Genomic DNA, 19,791 nt, shown 5'->3' with positions numbered 1-19,791 from the left:
GCAGAAATTTATGTTAGAGAAATAGTTCGACTACATGGAGTTCCATCATCCATTATATCTGATCGTGATCCAAGGTTTACATCGAAGTTTTGGGGTAAACTGCAGGAAGCATTAGGAACGAAATTGCATTTCAGCACTGCATTTCATCCTCAAACAGATGGCCAATCAGAGAGAGTCATTCAGATCCTGGAAGACATGATGAGAGCATGTGTCATAGAATTTGAAGGCAGTTGGGACAGATATGTACCTCTCATGGAATTTGCCTACAACAACAGCTATCAATCGAGCATTAAAATGGCACCATATGAAGCATTGTATGGTAGACAATGCAGGACACCTGTGTGTTGGACAGAACTTAGTGAGAAGAAGATTTTGGGTCCAGATTTGGTTAGAGAAACTGAAGAGAAAGTGGAGATTATCAGAAAACGGCTGAAAGAAGCAAGTGATCGACAGAAGTCTTATGCTGATTTAAAGAGAAGGGATATTGAGTATTCGGTCGGTGATAAAGTATTTCTGAAAGTTTCACCATGGAAGAAGATCCTAAGGTTTGGACAAAAGGGTAAGCTTAGCCCTAGGTTCATTGGTCCATACGAGATTGTTGAACGTGTCGGACCATTGGCCTATCGCCTAGCATTACCTTCAACCTTAGATCGGATTCATAATGTCTTTCACATATCAATGTTAAGGAGATACAGATCAGACCCATCACATGTGTTATCAGCAGAAGAGATTGACATTCAGCCGGATCTCACTTATGAAGAAGAACCAGTTCAGATCCTAGCAAGAGAAATGAAAGAACTGCAGAACAAGAAAATAGCATTGGTAAAAGTTCTTTGGAGGAATCGTAAGACAGAAGAAGCAACTTGGGAATCTGAAGAAACCATGCGACAACAGTATCCGCAGTTGTTCACAACAGGTAAACTTCGAGACGAAGTTTTTATTTAGGAGGGGAGAATTGTGACATCCTACCGAGTTGAGTCTTTGCATTGAGTCGAGTCTTGCATTGAGTTGAGTCGAGTTGAACCACACCCGGTTGGGGTAGAATGGGATTATTAGTGGACTTACTTGATTGAGAGAAAAAGAGCAAAGTGTAAGGATTAGGATTTAATGGCATTAAAAGAACAAGCTTGAGTATCAAGTTGTAGCTTTTACCCACTTGAGGTACCATGTAGTAAGTTTCCATCATTTATCTTGATTTTGTGATGACTTACCCGTAATCATCATTTTACTTTCCCTTGTTTATCTTTATCGCCATCTTCTTCATCTCCTTCATTTCCTTTCTTTCTCCATCCCATTAGGCAACCTCAATTCTCTCCAAGTAAGTAGAATTACTTGCAGCTTTATGTTATTCAGTCTCTACTTGAGTTATATTGTAGATAAGTTGTAAGAATTTTGATGTGTATAGGAGAAGGGAGTTCGAAGAGTGTAGAGAAGAGAAGCTAGAACAGAGCTCACGCGTTTTTGGAGTAAAGGTTTGATATCTCTTGATTCTTATTATTGTCCTTGCATGAGAATTTATGTGGTGTGTTGCTATTGAGACAATATATTGTTTCATGTTGGAGAATGGTAGTGGTGAGAAAACAGGGGAGGTATTGAGTTTATGTTGAAAACAGGGGAGGACTTCATCTTGATTTTGACCCCATTTAATGAGGGAATTAGGAAGTGTCATAAAAGAGTTATTTGTTCCTCTATGTGTTAGCTTTGCATGGGTTTTTGAATCACCCAAATTGGATTTGTATATTGAGAGATATGACCAAAAGAGCGCAGACTGCGCAGGCTGGAAACGCGTCGCGACCTGGCACTGCGTAGGCTGGAAGCACGTCGCGCGCTCGCGACTTTGCACTGCGCGCACGCGACTTCCACTTCAAACTCACTGACTCTCATTTTGCTCTTCTCGCGCTCGCGACCTTGCAAGACGCGATCGCGAAGTTGGCCCTTGGCCTGGAAGCGCTCGCGACTTGCACTGCGCGCTCGCGTAGTTGGCATGAAAACTCTCTGACTCTCAATTGGCATATTACGCGATCGCGACTCTCAAGTGCGCGCTCGCGTAGTTGGCATGAAAACTCACTGTCTCTCATTTGGCACACTACGCGCTCGCGACTTTCAAGTACGCGATCGCGACTTGTGCCTGATAACACACTGTCTCTTATTTTCTGCATCTCGCGCTCGCGACTTCCACAGGCGCGCTCGCGACTTGGTTTTTCCTGCATTTTTGGACTTTCTTTTTCTATGTAATTGGGTTCTTTGCTCAACTTGTATGCATCCAATCATTTCAAAACAAAAAGACAACATTAGAACATGTATCAAAACAACATCCAAGCATGCAAATGATGTGAAATCACATGAACATTATAATTTATGAAGTGATGAACTATTACTATGATGTTGTGTTATACATTTGACATACCAACATTATGCTCCATTGAGGTTAGGTAGAAACCATGTCGATAAGGCCATGTCGCGACATAGGATAGCAGATCTGCGCCTCATACAGTTTGTTACTCCGGCTACAGGCCGTTGAGTGGATATGATTATATGGGCCATAGCAGCCAAGTATACAGTATTCATCCAGTTTATACAGTTTTTCTTATCACCTCGGTTTCGCTATAACCTTATGGAGCCATACAGATATTTTAACTTGCTACTGCATGAATCATACAGTAAAATAAACAGTAAGAAAGATCATTAAGGTAAAATGAAAGCCGCATGTTATGTGTGATTATATGTGCTTACATAATGCTTTTTGCTTATATGTGTGCTTATTGTTTCTTTCCTTGTTGAGATATCCACTGAGCTTTATTTGCTCAGCGAGTTACCTGTTTAACTCGCAGGTTTTGAGATTGGTCCGTAGAGGGTCCGTTTACAACTGCTGCCGTTCATCTGTAGAAGACCCGGTCTTCAGGGTAGAAACTCATTTTGTTATTTTTTTTGGCATGTACAGGGCACACAGTTGGGCCCAATCCATTTTGTAAACAGTATCATGTCTTGTAAATATTCAGTACATTATTACTATAAGCAATCTCAGCATGATATTAGATTCATTATACATTATGATTTCAGCATGTCAGTTCATTCAGTCAACCAGGTTGTAGCGTCTCGGCTCGGTTTATTCGGGTTTACGGGTGGACCGAGAAGGGGTGTTACATCCTTTATATAGAGAGCTAAGAAGTTGACGCCTTTGGAAAGAAAATATTTTATTTTGAAATCAGAATATCTTCTTTCTTTATTTAGAAGATATGAAAATCTTTGTTACCAAAAATTTATTTTATCCTTTTTGGAAAGAGAATAAAACACGATTTTGCTTTCCTTTAAACAAAAGATTTTCGGCAGCAATATTTGGAAAATATTTTACGGAATGATGCTTTTACTAAAAATGAAAAAGATTCTCCTTCGTTTTTAAGGTAAGAAAATAAATTTAAGTATTTTAGATCTTTCAAATTATATATCCGAAAAGTGTATGATTTTATTACCAAAAACGTTAGAGAAGAAATCTCTTTAGTTTTAGGAAATTAAATCATTTCGATTTAAGGAATATTTTTCGAAAACAAATAAAAGAATTTATTTTGAGAAAATCTAATTTTCGAAAATATTTTTGATTGAGAGAAAAAATAATTTATGTGCTCATATATGGAATTTCTCTCTATCCTACAAAGTATCCTAAATACCTAGCTATTAGGATATTTGAATAATCTTCACACTCAATGTAGGACTTGTCTTGTACGATTTATTTCCATAGTAATTCTGCATAAAATAAAATTAGCACAAATAGCATAATTTAAATTCATTTGTTTTGTATTAATCATCAAAATCCGAGATTAGAATTTGACCCTTGAGCCAACAATTGATTGAAAGAGAGAGTATTGCTAGAGTTTGTTTTGACTTGGAAATTTTTAGGATGATAGACGATTGAAATCTTTGGGAAAGGATGAATTTGTGAATGATTTTTCTATTTATACCTAACACTCTAAAATCTAACGAAATCAATAATTTTTTAGAATCCTTTTAAATCAATAATTTTTTGAATACCATCAAATTTGTATAGACTTCTAAAAAGTTATAATTGAATACCATAACTGAATACCTCAAGATTTTAATAGATTCCAAAAAAAAAAAAGAAATTTAAATTGAATATCATTGGAATTGGAAAATCTTTAAATATTTAATAGAGTTCTAATTGAATACACCTCCTAAAAAAAATTATTGATTTCGTTAGATTTTAAAGTGCTAGGTATAAATAGAAAAGTCATTCACAAATCTATCATCTAATCCAAAGATTTCAATCGACTCTCATCCTGGAAATTTCCAAGTCAAAACAAGATCTAGCAACGCTCTCTCTTTCAATCAAAGTCCATAAAAAAAATTGAGCAGCTTTTTCAATCTCATTACAGGTAAGTAAATTGTATTCATTATAACATACTCTTCAATCCATTGTTGTACTATGTCGTCTTATTATTATCTTTGTATCTATGTTTCGATGTACAGCGTTTTGTTTTCTACATACTGTAACTGCTATGCGGTAAAACTATTTTTTTTTAATTGATATACGATAAAAACTAGTTGTTACATGTTAATTTTTAAACTAAAACTGCTATATTTAACCGTTGAGAGAATAAGAACAAAATTTACTGTTACATACGGAGAATTGGCGAGAATGTTATTTTTAAAGGAAAGTTAGATAACCATTGCTTGTTATGTAGTGTGCAGTTTAAAATCAACATGTTTGTTATTAATTATATAAAAATTATTGTAATTCTATCAAAGTTAATCAAAATTTATAAAAAAAATCTCATCATTTCCGTAAAACTCTTTATAGAATTCTAACGGAATCCGTAAAAATCTTAGAAAATCTCTCCATTATGTCAAACTCAATAATTCTTTTAAAATTTAACATAATTCTAATCCAATACACCCTTTTAGTCACACCATTGTTGGCACCTTCTATTATATTTCATACGGCACGTGTCGCAATCCATGTCAGGATTGTAGATGCTCCAAAAATTCAACTGAACTTCATGCATTTATCTGAACTTAACAAGTTACCACAAGAGGAAGGTTAATCCAAAACAAAAAACTTACGGTCAAACAATATGGACAAAAACCTTCTTCTTTGACAAGAAAACCGCATTGCCGTATATAAACACGACACAGCAGTTACTTCCACGACGAGCACACCAAACTCGAGAGGAAGAAATAGAAAGTGGAAGCGATCTAATCTGAAAAAAAAAAAAAAAGATGAGAATTACTGTAATGACAGCTGATGAACAGATCATATCTCTTGATGTCGATCCTCATGAATCTGTAACATCCTCTTGAACCCTAATTTCATTACATACTAAATGGTTGAATGTAGAATTGTTTGCTGAATTTTATTTATTTTTTTGCTGTTTTGTTTCAATTGAAGGTTGAGAACGTGAAAGCTCTGCTCGAAGTGGAGGTGATCTGTCTCTTCTTATTCTATCTTCTTTTAGTAATATAAGTGTGTGGTTGGTTCCCGAGAGAGTAGAGAGAAAGAGAAAGAAAAGATAAGACATTTAGAAGTCTAGTACCCAAACTCTTTTGACTATTTGGAACCTAAGCCGCATAAGCTCAGTCTTCTCTGTATTTTACTTAATGAATTAAATTGAGTTGAGAATTTTGCTTTTTTTATTTTTATTTTTTTTTATTTTTATAATAATTCTTATTCTATGAGCAGACACAAGTGCCGCTGCAGCGGCAGCAGCTGCTTCATAATGGAAGGGAAATGAGGAATAATAAGAAATTGAGTGCACTGGGTGTTAAAGATGAGGACTTGGTGATGATGGTCTCTGGTGCTGCACACAGGTATATACTATTTATGATTTACTTATTCAGTGTGCCTGAGTAGATAATACTCACCTTATTGTTGTTTAGGTAAATATTTGAATGCGAATTTAGGTTTTTCTAATTTTGTCTCTCTACAATGTAATCCACATGTTACCTATTGTTATTGATAGTCACAACTTCACTATAAATTATAAACTTGCTTTGGCAATGGATTCGGTGAGGTTAGACTTTAATTGATTGATTTTTTAATTCTATTGCACTTTAAATATGTTGGGTCTGAAATTCTGATCTACATCCAGTGTGTATCATATTTGTTTTGTTGGTGAGACACCTTGATTTGCTTTGGATGATAATTTAAAAATGGAAGAGCAGAAAGTAAATGTATATGCCCATATATTTGGTAAATGGCATTGATTTTGTTGAGGGAGCTGTCTTGTTGGACTTAGATGTTATTTTATTTAGGTTCCTAGAGTATTGGAGAATAGTTTTTTTTATATGTTATTATGGTATTCAAGTTAGAAATTAAGCCATATAGCACATTGTGATTTGATGTTTGCATTTTCTATAGATGCAAGTCATAGGAAGATGTTAACGGAAAGTTGTTGAGATCCTCTGCTATTTGGTCAATATTTTGTGTGAAACTTTCATGAATTACCTCAGCATATTTTCTTATGAACCTCAGAGTGTCTGCTTGCTCTTATCTGGACTCTGATATTCAGCCATATCCTAATTCTGTTAGTGGTTTCTATTTTTTTTTTTTTTTTTCAGCTTTATTTGTGGTCTACTGGCCTCTATGGGATTTTGTTTAACTGCCTTTACTATGCCCTTATTCTCACTACACGCACACATTTTCAGAGTCAGTCGCACACAAGCTTTATCAAAATGAAATATTTCCATGCCTTATTATGCTAAATCTACATTTCCAAATTATTTCAGTGCACCTGCCAATGATTTGAGCTTCAATCCAGATGGGTCTGCTGTAAACCCCAAGGCTTTCCAACAACACATTCGGGGTGATTCTAATCTGATGGCTCAATTGTTTCAGGTTTAATGGATGATTGTTTTCTTCATTGTTTCCCTTTTCCTTCTTAATTAAGAATATTCGACAATGTCATATTCAGTTTAATGCTTTTCTCATGTGAGAAAAATTCTGATTTAAGACAAATCAGTCAATTTTTCTCTGTTTTTGAAGCTTTAGTATTCACTTATTCCTTTTATCATTATTTTTTTTTTCCAAAAGCATTGCATGTCAAATCCTCTTATTTATTTGCCATTCAATCTCAATTTTTTGAAAGCTTATTGCAAATTTACTTTTGAAATGCCATGACCTTGATTATTTTCTGTATTTTTATGGTTATTTGTTCAGGTATTATAAGTACTCAAGTGTCTTGTTTGGTGGCTGTGTAGTTTGGTTCCAACTTTGTTTTTGTTTCAATGGTCTGATTCTCTTACTCAAGTTTCTGATGTTACAAATTTATATTGATTCGCAGACTGATCCTGAACTTGCACAAATTCTTCTTGGAAATGATCTCAACAGACTGCAGGACCTCTTACAGCAACGACATCGCCAAAGATCTGAATTACAACGCCAACAAGAGGAGGAGTTTGTGAGTGGCTTACTTTTCCTTGCAGTTTGTTGCAAATACTTGTCTTAAAATACTTCTTAACTTTGAACCTTATAAATGAACATCTAAGGATATAAGTGCAAATATGGCAATTACAGTATTGCAAAATCTATTAAGGCATGAAAGCATTGCCAAGCATAGGTCTGCCATGATCTCGTGCCAGGGTTGCCTATATTTTGAACTTCATATCAGTTGGTTGAAGAGGCTTGTACGTGATATTAACCATATCAAACAGACATCTGCTTTAAGGGTCCCAATCAGGGCCCAAAACAAGTCTTATATTTCAACAATTTATTTGTCATGATTGTGTTGGTAAATAACTTATTAATTTTAGCTCTATTTTATCCCCTTGGTCTTTCTGGATTGCTTTTTGATATGCCATTTTGATGAAATGACGTGGAAATTAGCAAATTTTATTTGAAAAGCATTATTTTCAATGAAATTATTTTGTACAATCTAGTGCTGTGATGTATACTTGTTTATTTTAAAAGAACTAAGAATATAATTTCATTAAATCATTACAAATTGACTGTAATTGTTGAATGGAGAAGCTGATTTACCTCTTATTCTTTTTAGATTTATTGCTTGTGAAATGTGATCGCTTGGTAGTTCAGTAATTTTTTTTTTTCAGAATTCTCATTGTTTTGCAATAAAAAGCTTTCTTATTGATTATTGCTTGAATCACTCCTATAGTAAAAGAGAAGATATAACCAAAGTGTGTCCTTACAAATGGATTTTATTTATTAAATAGAGTAGCATATTTACCTATATTTTTTCTTTTGCACATTTTAGGCCCTTCTTGATGCAGATCCTTTTGATGTTGAGGCACAAAAGAAAATTGAAGCTGCCATTCGCCAGGTCAGTTTAATTTTTATTGTCCAGTGTGACACATAACAGGCAATGATTTACGAGCACATTATTTTCTTCCTGATGAATAAGTAATATTATAGGAAATGCATAGCTGTTCTATGGTTTAGATGTTATTTTGATAGCGATTTATATCAATGTGAAGTCATTGCATGATGCATTCAATTTATTATTTTGATTTTTCTTAAATCCACATACAATTCCAAAAATAGAAAAAGGAGAATTATTTACTTATTATGTAACCAAGTAACTCCTTTTATTTCTTGACAGTACATCATTTTCGATGACAGCCTTCAATTGCTAATACTCTCATGGCATGATTTTTGTTTTTTTCCCTTTATTTTGTCCTTTACGTTTTAATGTGTTGCAATATTGCTAAATTCCAATGCAGAAAGGAATTGATGAGAATTGGGCAGCTGCCTTGGAATATAATCCTGAAGCTTTTGCTAGGGTGGTATGCATTCTTTTCAACCTTGTGAACTGCAGATGTCTGTGCAGTGTGTTTTATTTGAAGTTTCTTGTTTAAAATTTCAGGTCATGTTGTATGTTGACATGGAAGTTAATGGGGTGCCACTAAAGGTAGAGACAATTCAGAATTAGCTGAAGCTACAAAAGCGTTTTTTTTAACTTACCTGTATTTTTGTTATCTTTCATCATAGCTGTAGTTTATGTCACATACTAGTTTACCTGGTTATTTATTCCTCAGAAGAACTTACATTGTGGAAATATTACTGAATTTTTCTAGTATGTATTCTGATATAGATGTTGGTCTATTGATTGCGATGGAATGAAAAACCTTATAATTTTATTTTTCTCTTTGTTTCAGGCATTTGTTGATAGTGGTGCTCAGTCCACAATAATATCAAAAAGCTGTGCTGAGCGATGTGGGTATGTGCTGTCTCATACTGGTGTTTATTTTATTATTTGACTATGCCTGAATTGCAAAAGTTGGGTAAGTAATTATTCATTTTGTGCCAATAGTGTTACATATCACAATCCCTTTGTTAAATTTCATTGCAATGACAGAAGCAATGAGGCACAGACAAATTGGACACTTTTATAACATGATATGGACATGCCAACATAGTTATTCTTAAAAAGTTAGAATATGACATGGGTGAGACATATTAATAAGAAGATATGTATTTGTTGCAGTTCAAAGACAAAATGTATAATTATTCAATTTAAATTAGGAGATTGAAGTGAAATGAAGTTGGAAATTTTGACTTATCAATTGATATATTAGTTATTAAATCTGAATAAAACTCTTCTAAATCACCAATTACAATGATTTGTGTATTTTTTGCATATAATGCTTTCATAAAATAAATCCGTATAGTAATCTAAAAAGCTAAAAAAAAAAAAAAAAAAAAATAGCCCTTTTAAATTCAAAATTCCAAACTAGATTCCAATGTGTTCTTAAAAAGTTTCCATATTTTGCCTTATGGTGTATCCCTGCCATATCCTCAGACCAAATAGTATTATATAATTTTGAAATGTATGAAGCAATGTTGGGTGCAGTCTATGTTCTGATGTGTTGAGCCTTGTTGAGTGTGTTATAAGGTGCATCTTTATTTTGGAGAAGTATTCGATATTTCCACCACATAAAAAATGAAGTACTGGTGCTTCATAGTGGAGATGCATGTCTAGACTTATGTGTATACAAGTATAATCATTATTGTACTACCAATTGTTTGGTGTAACACCCAAATGTTAGACCCATGCCTTCTCAACTCTTCAAATTGGCAGTTGCCCTTCATTAGTTATCTTTTTTTTTTTTATTTGAATGGCCCTTCATTAGTTACCTATCATCTAGCAATTTCAGTTTCTACTCTTTGCAGTTTTACCTAATGAACATTAAGCTTGCTTTTCTCAAGGGGACAATATGGAAATTTCATACTTCTATTGCTGTTCTTAAAAGTAGTGTGCATATTTTACATCTTCAGAAGAAACTACCTTTGAAGACCAACCATGGTGTTGTTTTTTGTTGTTATGTCTATTTCAGTTTACTAAGGCTTTTGGATCAACGTTATAAAGGCATTGCTCGTGGAGTGGGTCAGTCAGAGATATTGGGTCGGATACATGTAGCTCCAATAAAGGTAGAATGCCCACTGGGTCAGTCCGCTGTTTATGCACCAAGCTGGTTCAACATGGGCAATTATCTGTGGTTGCACATGCAGTTTTATAATTGCTGTCCTTTTTATCTGTGTGTGCATGCGTATTTACATGGATTGGTGTCTCTGTTAAGTTATTTTAACACTTTCATCTTGTGCAAGCAACAGAAATTCTTCTCTCTCTCATATTTCAAGTACTTTTATATTGTTATTATTAGTCATATTTGACTTCAATTATTAGGTCATCTTCTAAAGTGGTTACATATCTGAAAATACATGGATAAAATGGATCAGTTTATATATTTCATTAGTTCATAATTTCTTTTGCAAATGAACACAAGCTATAAAATTGCGTTGAGAATTTTAGGTATGTATTTCTCAGTATACTTGCACTTTCCAGTTTATCATTGCATCATGCGCTTCTTTCCCTTATGTCATTTATTGAACATTGTGCAATCATTCAACTGAGGAATATTTCTTGTACTATCATTTGGTTTTTTGTTGCTGTTATTATATGCTTAAAGCTGACTCTGACTTGGTTGTTAAATTCCTTTCTTTTTTTTTTTTTCCTTTTAAATCCTCTGTAGATTGGGAATATATTTTACCCTTGCTCCTTCTTGGTACTGGATTCTCCCAATATGGAATTTCTTTTTGGGCTTGATATGCTCCGCAAGCATCAGGTAACATTTGGAACTGGGCTTTTCATCTGATGGTCTACCTGAAGTTTTAACTTTAAGTTTACCTGTATGCTATCTGTGAATTTGTTCAAACTTTACTGTGGCTGCAGTGCAGCATTGATTTGAAGGAGAATGTTTTGAGAGTTGGGGGTGGAGAAGTTTCTGTACCATTTTTGCAAGGTTAATCATCTGGGTTTGAATTTGCTCCATGTCCTATAACAATTATCGCATTTCCTCTGCATGAACACTTTTCAATTATGAAATAATCTCTCTCCCAAAGACCATGTTTTTTTTTTCTCTTCTGCCAAACAAGATATTGAGGATTTCCAATTTCATTTCTAAGTCAGAAATTAAATTCTTTGCTGTTTCAGAAAAAGACCTTCCATCTCATTTTCTGGATGAAGAGAGTCACTCCAAAGAAGCATCAAGCTCAGGAAATGCAGTAAGTGTGCTACTGATTTTCTTTTAACAAAGGAAGAAAGGTGGTCCTTCTGATGTTTGGCATCTAACTAGACTAATAATGTGAACGGTTTTCCAAAGCATGCTCTACTCTTTAACTATGAGTTATCACTGAACATAAAGTTTTAGATATTGTTTGATTATGTTATCCTTCCTATTCACTTGAAGTTCAGAAAAACAATATTTTCTTTTCAACTTGTGCATATATTTCCTGAGGTAGAAGAGAAGGCTAGAATTGGCTTTGGCATAATATTTTTCTCAATCACTTGTCATATGAACATTGTCACTAAACTTTATGATCACAAATCTTATTGATGGGAGAAAGATTGTTATACAAGTGCAAGATGTCCTTGGCTTTATGGTCAACCCAAGGTTAGAAAGATTGTTATACAAGTGCAAGATGTCCTTGGCTTTATGGTCAACCCAAGGTTATAATAGAAGGGCTTCCTGCACTTGAAATTGAAATGGCAGTCTTCAAATGAATATGTGATTGTCTTTCTAGCAATATCTAGGAGATTTGAGCAGGGAACCATTTGTTGCCAGTCAGTTTCTTGAACTTAAAAGCATCCTTTTACTAGTTTGTGTTGTCATATGCTGCACAGTCAAAGGCTTTTTGTAGTTTTGGCATTGATCGCCTTGATTCTTCAGGTGCGGTCAGAAAAAATGGATACGAGGAGTAATGTACCTGCAGGAGGTCAATCTTCTGGTTTGTTTTTTGGCTCTACATCTATTACTACTAAATTTGAATTAATAGTGGTATATTGGCACGAATTATTAGATCCTTAGCTGATTCCGTTCTTTCAGGATCTTTTGTTCTTTGTCTCAAAATACACGATTTAATTGCCAGGCTTAGAAATTATGCGTTTTGTCAATAGATATGCTTGACCATGGAAACTGGGTTGTTTTTTTCCTGTGGTGAATTTTATTTCATTTAGTAATTGATCTTTTATTTTCCATATGGTTCACAGGAGTTGCACACAGTGATGTGACAAAGGTAAGACTTGATATGATATATTATTTCATCCTTCTGCCGTATTGATTGCTTCCTCTTGGGAATTTAGTTTTGGCTGTATTTTGCTGGTTACTTTCAGTTTTTCTTAAAATTAATTGGTGCTTTAATAGCCAAAGGCAAGAAAATCAAATAAAATAAAATGAAATAAAATTAAAAACACAAATGATCGCTTAAAGCACTATGTTGAATGCGTTGGTCAGAAATGATTGGAATTTATTTTTTAAGGTAAATTTGACATATAATGATAAAAGCATGAAAACAGCTAAATGGTGTTTTCTAATTATTTTTTGCAGCATAGAAAACGGTGTTTTTTAGAAAAGCAGTTTCAACGTTGATGTCAAAAAATGATGATAAATAAACCTATAAGCCTTTCCAGTTGGTGGCTAACTACATCAATTGATTTGGTTGCATTAAATCTATAAGTTTGGATAACTATAATGGCAAATTAGATTTTGATGTTTATTCTCTAATCTGTCTTCATAAAACTTATATTCCTGCAGAGACCTGATTTTGAAGCCAAAGTAGCAAAGCTTGTTGAGCTAGGTTTTGGAAGGGATGCGGTAATACAAGCTCTTAAATTATTCGATGGGAATGAAGAGCAGGCTGCTGGGTTCCTTTTTGGTTGATGAAGACCAACTCGTGTATTTTTCAAATACTCAATTCATTGTGGGAATAATATTTGATAATCTAGTAATTTAATGACAATTTTACAAATTCAAAGAATTAGAGTACAGCGGCTGTGATTGAAATATTACAATTTGTTTCCACATATTAGTATTCCGATCGAAATGGAAGTAAATTAAACAGGTACACTTTTTTTGAGCATTCAACTGTGGAATAGCGGTCTAATAGTATTTATTTTATGTAATATGGATGGATTCTGCAGTTTTTTGGGTTGAAAATGATTTGATACTCTTTATAGTATCCTACTAGGTTCCGTTCAGATTTGGATTTGGAGAATAAATCACTACATATGAGAACAGTTCACAGTTGCACTTGCATGTGCAAGCATAGGCCAAATAACCAAATAAAATTATTTGAATTTTGATCATTTATATAGTTATTTTATTAATTGGTATTAACAATACTAATAATAATGTCTACCGTCCAAATGATAGTAATGTGATCGGTAAACTTAGAAATAGTCGATCCACTTACATTTGAGGACGAGGAAGGAGAGTAATTTAAGGTCTAGATGTTTTGTTTAGCAGTTTGAGCTGTTTTAATAATAGCATATTTGCTGTTAGTTGTTTTAATATCTTCTAGTAGTTTTAATATCCTTTTATAAAACGTTAAAATTTAAAAAGTTAACTTACACTATAAAAAATATTGTGTGCTGGCTATATTTGTACCTTTTACTGTCTACAGAAAATTAAAATTTCAAATATTTATACTTTAAATGATCAATTGTTTAGATGTTGTAGGCAAGTATTTTCCTTGACGGAAAGAGTAATATAATTGGGTTTGATATTAGTTCCAGCAACAAAGAAAAATGTCACAATTAAACAAACAAATAAGTTTCATTTTGAAGAAGAAGAAGAACATTACTAAATAACTTGTTTATTTTTCATTAAAAAGAATTAGCTGATGATCATTCAACAATCATCTGATTTCTACAATAGAAGCATTAAGAGCTTTCTGTAGACAACAGTAACCAACTTAACTTAACCTTCTTTTGACCAAACCTTGCCAATATAATAGCAATTAATTAATATCTAACCACTATAGGACTCCTAACATAATGCTTCCCATCAGACCAAATCAGTTTCCCAAAAACATAATCTTTAACCTCATTTTTAACCAAAGATTTCAAAGCAACCTTAAATATCTTCTCTTCACCTGTTTTCTCAAATTCCAAGCATTTAGGTTCAACCAAGACTGAAACTCCATGTGGGGCCTTCACATTGGCACAATATTTGCTGGGGCCAGACCCAACATTCTTAACTCTTCTAGTGACAGGCCCTCCTAGGCTAATGAGACTAGGGATAGTTATTGAAGGGTAGTTGAAGTCTGCTATTTTGAATGATTTGGGGCAAGAATAGGGCTTGCTTGAGAATAATCTGATTTGGGTTTTGTTGTAGCCTTTAGCACATAAAAAGTTCAAGTAATCATTTTCTGTTAAATCATAAATCAGGCCTGGATCCATTGCTTTGTTTGGATTTACATGTCCTGCTCCATAGTCAAATGGGGTAGCTTCTTTATTTGTTGATGAATCTATAATTGGCTCCATGTTGTTCCCTCTTGTTCTTGCTGCACATAAGATTGTAACAGTCAAAATTCAAATGAAAATGCTGTTAGCTCACGGGAAAAACATAAACAATGGGAGATGTTATATATATATATATATATACCAGTTGTCATGAGTGCAGATCTGATAGCAGCAGGGCTCCAATCTGGATGAAGAGTTTTGAGAAGGCCAACAATACCAGAAACATGAGGACAGGACATTGAAGTACCAGATTCTGTGTTGAAAGCAATCCTACGCTTGTCAAAGTCTTCTTCAGTTGGCGAAACTGCTAAGCTAAAAGCAGCAATTATACTTACACCAGGAGCTGTGATATCAGGCTGACAAAAAAGAAAGGAAAAAAGAAAGAAATAAAGACCTTGAAAATTATGTAATATTCACTAGTCTTGAAAGCTGTCAAGAAACTAAACCAGTGAAAAGTATAAAAACGAACCTTTAGGATTGATGGGTCGACGTAGCTAGGTCCTCTTGATGAGAAAGCAGCCATAACTGGAGCTGGTTTGGTGTCAAATTGTGTCCTTGAACGTGTCATGTATGCCATTGGAACCCTGTTTTATATATACCGAAATGAATTGGAAAAAAAAAAAAAAAAAAAAAAAAAAAAAAAAAAAAAAAAAAAAAAAAAAAAAACTGAACGAAAGAACTCTAATCATAATGTTTGATAAAGAATGAGGGATACTTAGTAGAGTTAATGTAGGCAAGCACAGCTTCACCATCGGAGAAATTTACATGTGCAGCAGGAAGTACATGAGGATCAGCTAAAATCTCATTCCCAGATTTTTCATCGTTAATCAAAACCATTCCAACAGCACCTGCAAGAAGAGCTTGCTGTCCCTTATTTACTCTCCCAATTTCCCCTCGAAGACAGACTAATATTTTCCCTTTAACCTTCTTCGGATCAAGTGCTTCTGGCAGACAAAGCATACTGCCCAAAAAAAAAAAAAAAAAAACATTCCACAATTCACATCTCTATAAATCACAGAAACTCAATCATTAATACAATTCTTATAGTCTAAATATTTCGAGTATTTATAGATTGGAACTACTTACGCTTCTAGAGCTGACACATTAGGATTCTTAGCATGTTCACCGGTGATCATTGGATAGAACTTCTCAGCCGGCAACCCCCTCTCTGAAAGGCTTGTACCCTGCGGGCATTTGAAACAATTTTACAGTTTTGTTTAGCTATACTGAACTTTGTTTACTAATTCAGACAATAATAACAAACACAAATTCCATATACCTTGAGGTGCCTCTTGCTACCAAGTGCAACATAGGTTGTAAATTCGCGATCAATAGTGCTAGCACCAACAGTTATAATCCAAGGTGCTGTATTTGACACAGTCTGTGGCTCTGGCCCTGAATTTCCAGCAGAAGCAACAACCACAGTGCCTTTCATAACAGCATGAAAAGCACCGATTGCAATCAGATCCTCGGAATACTCAGTTGGCTCTGCGCCTAAAGAAACGGAGAGTACATCAACTCCATCACTAATGGCAGCCTCAAATCCAGCTATAATGTCTGCATCAAAACACTCGCCGCTGCCATTTACTGGGGGCCAGCATACCTTGTAAGCAGCTACACGAGCAAATGGGGATCCGCCTTTTGCAGTTCCATTTCCGTTCCCAAATACATTAGCTCCAGCAACAAACCCACCTCCGGCTGTTGATAAGGTATGCGTTCCATGGCCTGAATGGTCCCTTGCTGTGTTAAAGGTGGAGTTTAGAGGACCAACAAATGATGCGTAGCCCTTGTTAAAGTGCCTTGCTCCAATTAGCTTCCTGGGCGTAGAAATTATTCAAATTTAGTATCTTTCTTGTCTGTCTCACAAGAATTTTTTCCTATACAAATGCTACGTTTGGAAGGATAAGGAAAATATTGGAGTAAAATCACTTGTTTGGGAAGGAGGAAAAAAATATGGGAGAAAGAAAATGTGTACTAAAATTTCTATTGGACCCATTAAAATTAAATATCTCAATATTCGAGAGAAGATGATACTATTCATAGATAATTATAATAATATCCATTCATATTATAGGTTTTAAAATATATTAGAATAAGGTTAAATTGTAAAATAATAACTTTTAAAACAAAAGAAGAGGACAAATTACAAAGGAAAGAGAATTGAAAATATAAAAACAACCCAATCATATGAACTCATCACAATGACTTCCAAAGCAACTCAAACATTAGAAAATAATATATAAAAGATGTTTTCATATATATATATATATATATATATATATACTCTGAAACAGATATAAGCCAACTAGAACGAATAAATATTTCTGAAATGAAATCATCCAACTATTTCTAATTTTTTTCTTTTTGTCGAATTAGATCTGATAGGGAGGGGCAAAAATTTACCCTCTAAATTCCTGAAACTTTTCAATTTTATTCCTTAAAATATTGTAATTTTTAAAATTTTCCCTCTGGCAAAAAATTGATATGTGCATATTTAACAACTTAGCACAATATTAAGAAAAAATAAAAGAAATTTATTAAAGAAAAGGAAAAATAAAAGAAGCAGAACAATTTGGAACTGGTATGAGAAAAGTGAAGGCGTATAAAGAGTGAAGAGTAACCTGTTGCAACGAACTCCAGTGGTATCATTCTGGCATATTCCACGCCACTTAGATGGCAATGGACCTATTCCCTCGTCACCAAAGCTCTTTGATTCTGGCCAAACACCTGATAATATATTCCAATGTAAATTTTTTTAAAAAAATTACAATAAAAAGAAAATTATTATTATTATTATTATTATTATATTAGGGTATGCATTGTTCAGCTTTATATTACTTTAACCCTATTAATTTTATATTTCAAAAAGTTTTTTTCCGCAGTGAGTCCATACCCGGATTGTCCTTGTATTAATATATATTGAATATTTCAAAAGTTTTTATAAAGTAATTTTGCATGTAGTGAATAAACCCAAGAACAGGAATTTTGAACTTTTATTCTTTATAAAATTACTCCACTGTAGTCTAGTCAAAACCTATAATAGTCAACTGCAATGAAAAGAAAAGGGTGAAGACCATCAAATCACAAATCAAAAGCTCATGCAAATAATAATATTTCAATCATTATAACAATCCAGAATAATTAAAATTTTAATTTATAAAAAAAAAGAAGAAAAATCAGTCCAGAATATAAAAACTACCTGTGTCAAGATTACCAATAATTGCATCTTCACCAAACCTTGCCTTGGTCCAAATTGATTCAAATGGAACAGCTCCATGTCTTTCTAATCCGAGAAAATTCCATGAATGTGTCGTATGCAAATGTTTTCCTTTGTTCAAGAAAACAGAAAGAACATCTGGATGCTCTGCATTGATTAAATTAATAATTAGACCATTGGAAAAACAGAGCACAAACAGAGATATGAAAAATAATTATAAATGAAGAATATTTAGAATTATTTCTTACTTGAAAGTTCTTCTGCTTCTTCTTCTTCAAGGATTGCAGCGAAACCATTGATGTTTTTAGTGTATGAATACAAGATTTTGTCCCCTGAATTCTCTTTGCTGTGGAAAATCATTCATTTAATTGAAGAAGAATCAACAAATGTTTGATAAAACTAGAGGATTTTCAAGAGTTATACCTGTTAGTTAATGATTCCAATAATGCATAATGCTCGACATACTTCAAATCAGATAAACTAGCCTCTGAATCATTTGAATGTGATCCCAAATACACTATATAAGACTGAACAAGAGAAATTCAACAACCTTTAATGTTCATGAAATTAAAAAAAAAAAAAAAAAAAAAAAAAAACCAAAATGAAATTGAAGAATTTGTTGAGAACCCATTTCATGTTTTGACACTAAAAATCATTGGAAGTTAAGTTCACCATTTTCAGGATTCTAAAAAGAGTGGAAATGATCAGAATGAAAAGATAAAAACAGAGACAAAGAAAAGAAAAGATTGCATAGCTTCCTTATGGCAAAAGTTGGTGAAAGAAAAGAAAATATTGCGTACCTTCTTTATCGCAAAAGTTGGTGAAAGCAACAGAGAGGAAAGAAAAGAAGATAGAAATAAGGAATAGGTTATTGAAAGCCTCATTTGCTTTGGCTCTCTACTTGAAAAAAAGAAAAAAAATTCTGCAGAGAAAGGATTGCAAAGGGTCTGCGCTTTTACTCTGTTCTTATACTCTGAATTTGCCTGTGCTTGAAACCATAATAGCATCCATTTTGCGGTGATGGCCAACTAAGGAAAACTTCCATTTTGAGAAACATTAAGGGATTTTTAGAGCCAGAATTTAAAATTCTATCATTCAATTTTTGCTTTCATATGGACATCTTGCAGTTGGGATATGGGTAGAAAATGGAAATGATGGTTTTTTTTCTTTTTGTTTTTCTTTATTATTTGACCTCATTTGTCACATGAAAGGTTGTAATATACTGAGAGAGATTTGATTGTGGGAATTGAATATTTGTTTTATGGAAGATTATTTCCATAGGTAAGTGGATTTTCAGAAAAACAATTATAGAAAGGTTAAATTGTTCATGTTTGGAAATGATTTTTTTCTTTAAAAAAAATTATTATTTCACCCCATTTGGGACATGAAAGGGTACAATAGAAGGAAAAATAGAAAGAGATTTGTGTTTTTGGAAAACATAATGATATAATATTTTTCAACCAAAATTTAAATCAAATTAGTAAGTTTCACTTTTCTATCCTTTTTAAACTAAAAGTTGAAGAAATTAGAATCAATTTTATGTATATAAATGTTTATGATAACATTCAATTAATCAAATGTCTGTCTTATTTCCAATATCTTCATTATAATAATGAACCCTAAAGATTTCAAATTCCATAAATATCATCTGATGCAATCCCTAAAGATCAAGCAATATGAATCTTATTTAAAGAAAAATCCAAGCAATGCATATAGAATATCCACAATTTTAGAAACCCTAAATTTAAGGGATTGTGCAAAAGATGATCAATTACAAAGTCTAATTTGTTCCCCCATTAAAAGAAAAGA

General features: G+C 33.4%; 2 protein-coding genes across 2 annotated transcripts; one reads left to right on the top strand and one right to left on the bottom strand.

The window, feature by feature from the left end:
* The first annotated feature begins 5,132 nt into the window (after positions 1 to 5,132).
* Positions 5,133 to 13,381, top strand: DDI1 (ubiquitin family protein). The gene is made up of 16 exons (XM_089721866.1): positions 5,133 to 5,298; positions 5,402 to 5,434; positions 5,693 to 5,820; positions 6,739 to 6,847; positions 7,293 to 7,409; positions 8,220 to 8,285; positions 8,686 to 8,748; positions 8,829 to 8,873; positions 9,121 to 9,182; positions 10,300 to 10,393; positions 10,996 to 11,088; positions 11,196 to 11,265; positions 11,457 to 11,527; positions 12,193 to 12,250; positions 12,513 to 12,538; positions 13,057 to 13,381. The coding sequence occupies exons 1-16, from the start codon at positions 5,233 to 5,235 to the stop codon at positions 13,180 to 13,182; spliced, it is 1,227 nt and encodes a 408-aa protein (XP_089577992.1). The 5' UTR covers positions 5,133 to 5,232; the 3' UTR covers positions 13,183 to 13,381.
* Positions 13,382 to 14,100: 719 nt separating this feature from the next.
* LOC149496334 (subtilisin-like protease SBT5.4) lies at positions 14,101 to 19,113 on the bottom strand. The gene is made up of 11 exons (XM_089722124.1): positions 18,783 to 19,113; positions 18,406 to 18,509; positions 18,231 to 18,328; positions 17,965 to 18,129; positions 17,387 to 17,492; positions 16,045 to 16,582; positions 15,852 to 15,949; positions 15,481 to 15,726; positions 15,235 to 15,349; positions 14,908 to 15,121; positions 14,101 to 14,806 (listed from the first exon to the last, which is right to left on the bottom strand). The coding sequence occupies exons 1-11, from the start codon at positions 18,987 to 18,989 to the stop codon at positions 14,265 to 14,267; spliced, it is 2,433 nt and encodes an 810-aa protein (XP_089578250.1). The 5' UTR covers positions 18,990 to 19,113; the 3' UTR covers positions 14,101 to 14,264.
* Positions 19,114 to 19,791: the final 678 nt, after the last annotated feature.

Source organism: Jatropha curcas, chromosome 5 (assembly GCF_041381405.1).
Source record: "Jatropha curcas cultivar XTBG-Jc1 chromosome 5, XTBG_Jcur_1.0, whole genome shotgun sequence".
Classification (NCBI taxonomy): domain Eukaryota; kingdom Viridiplantae; phylum Streptophyta; class Magnoliopsida; order Malpighiales; family Euphorbiaceae; genus Jatropha; species Jatropha curcas.
Note: the sequence above shows the minus strand (reverse complement) of the source record. Positions and strands in the feature narration are given on the sequence as shown.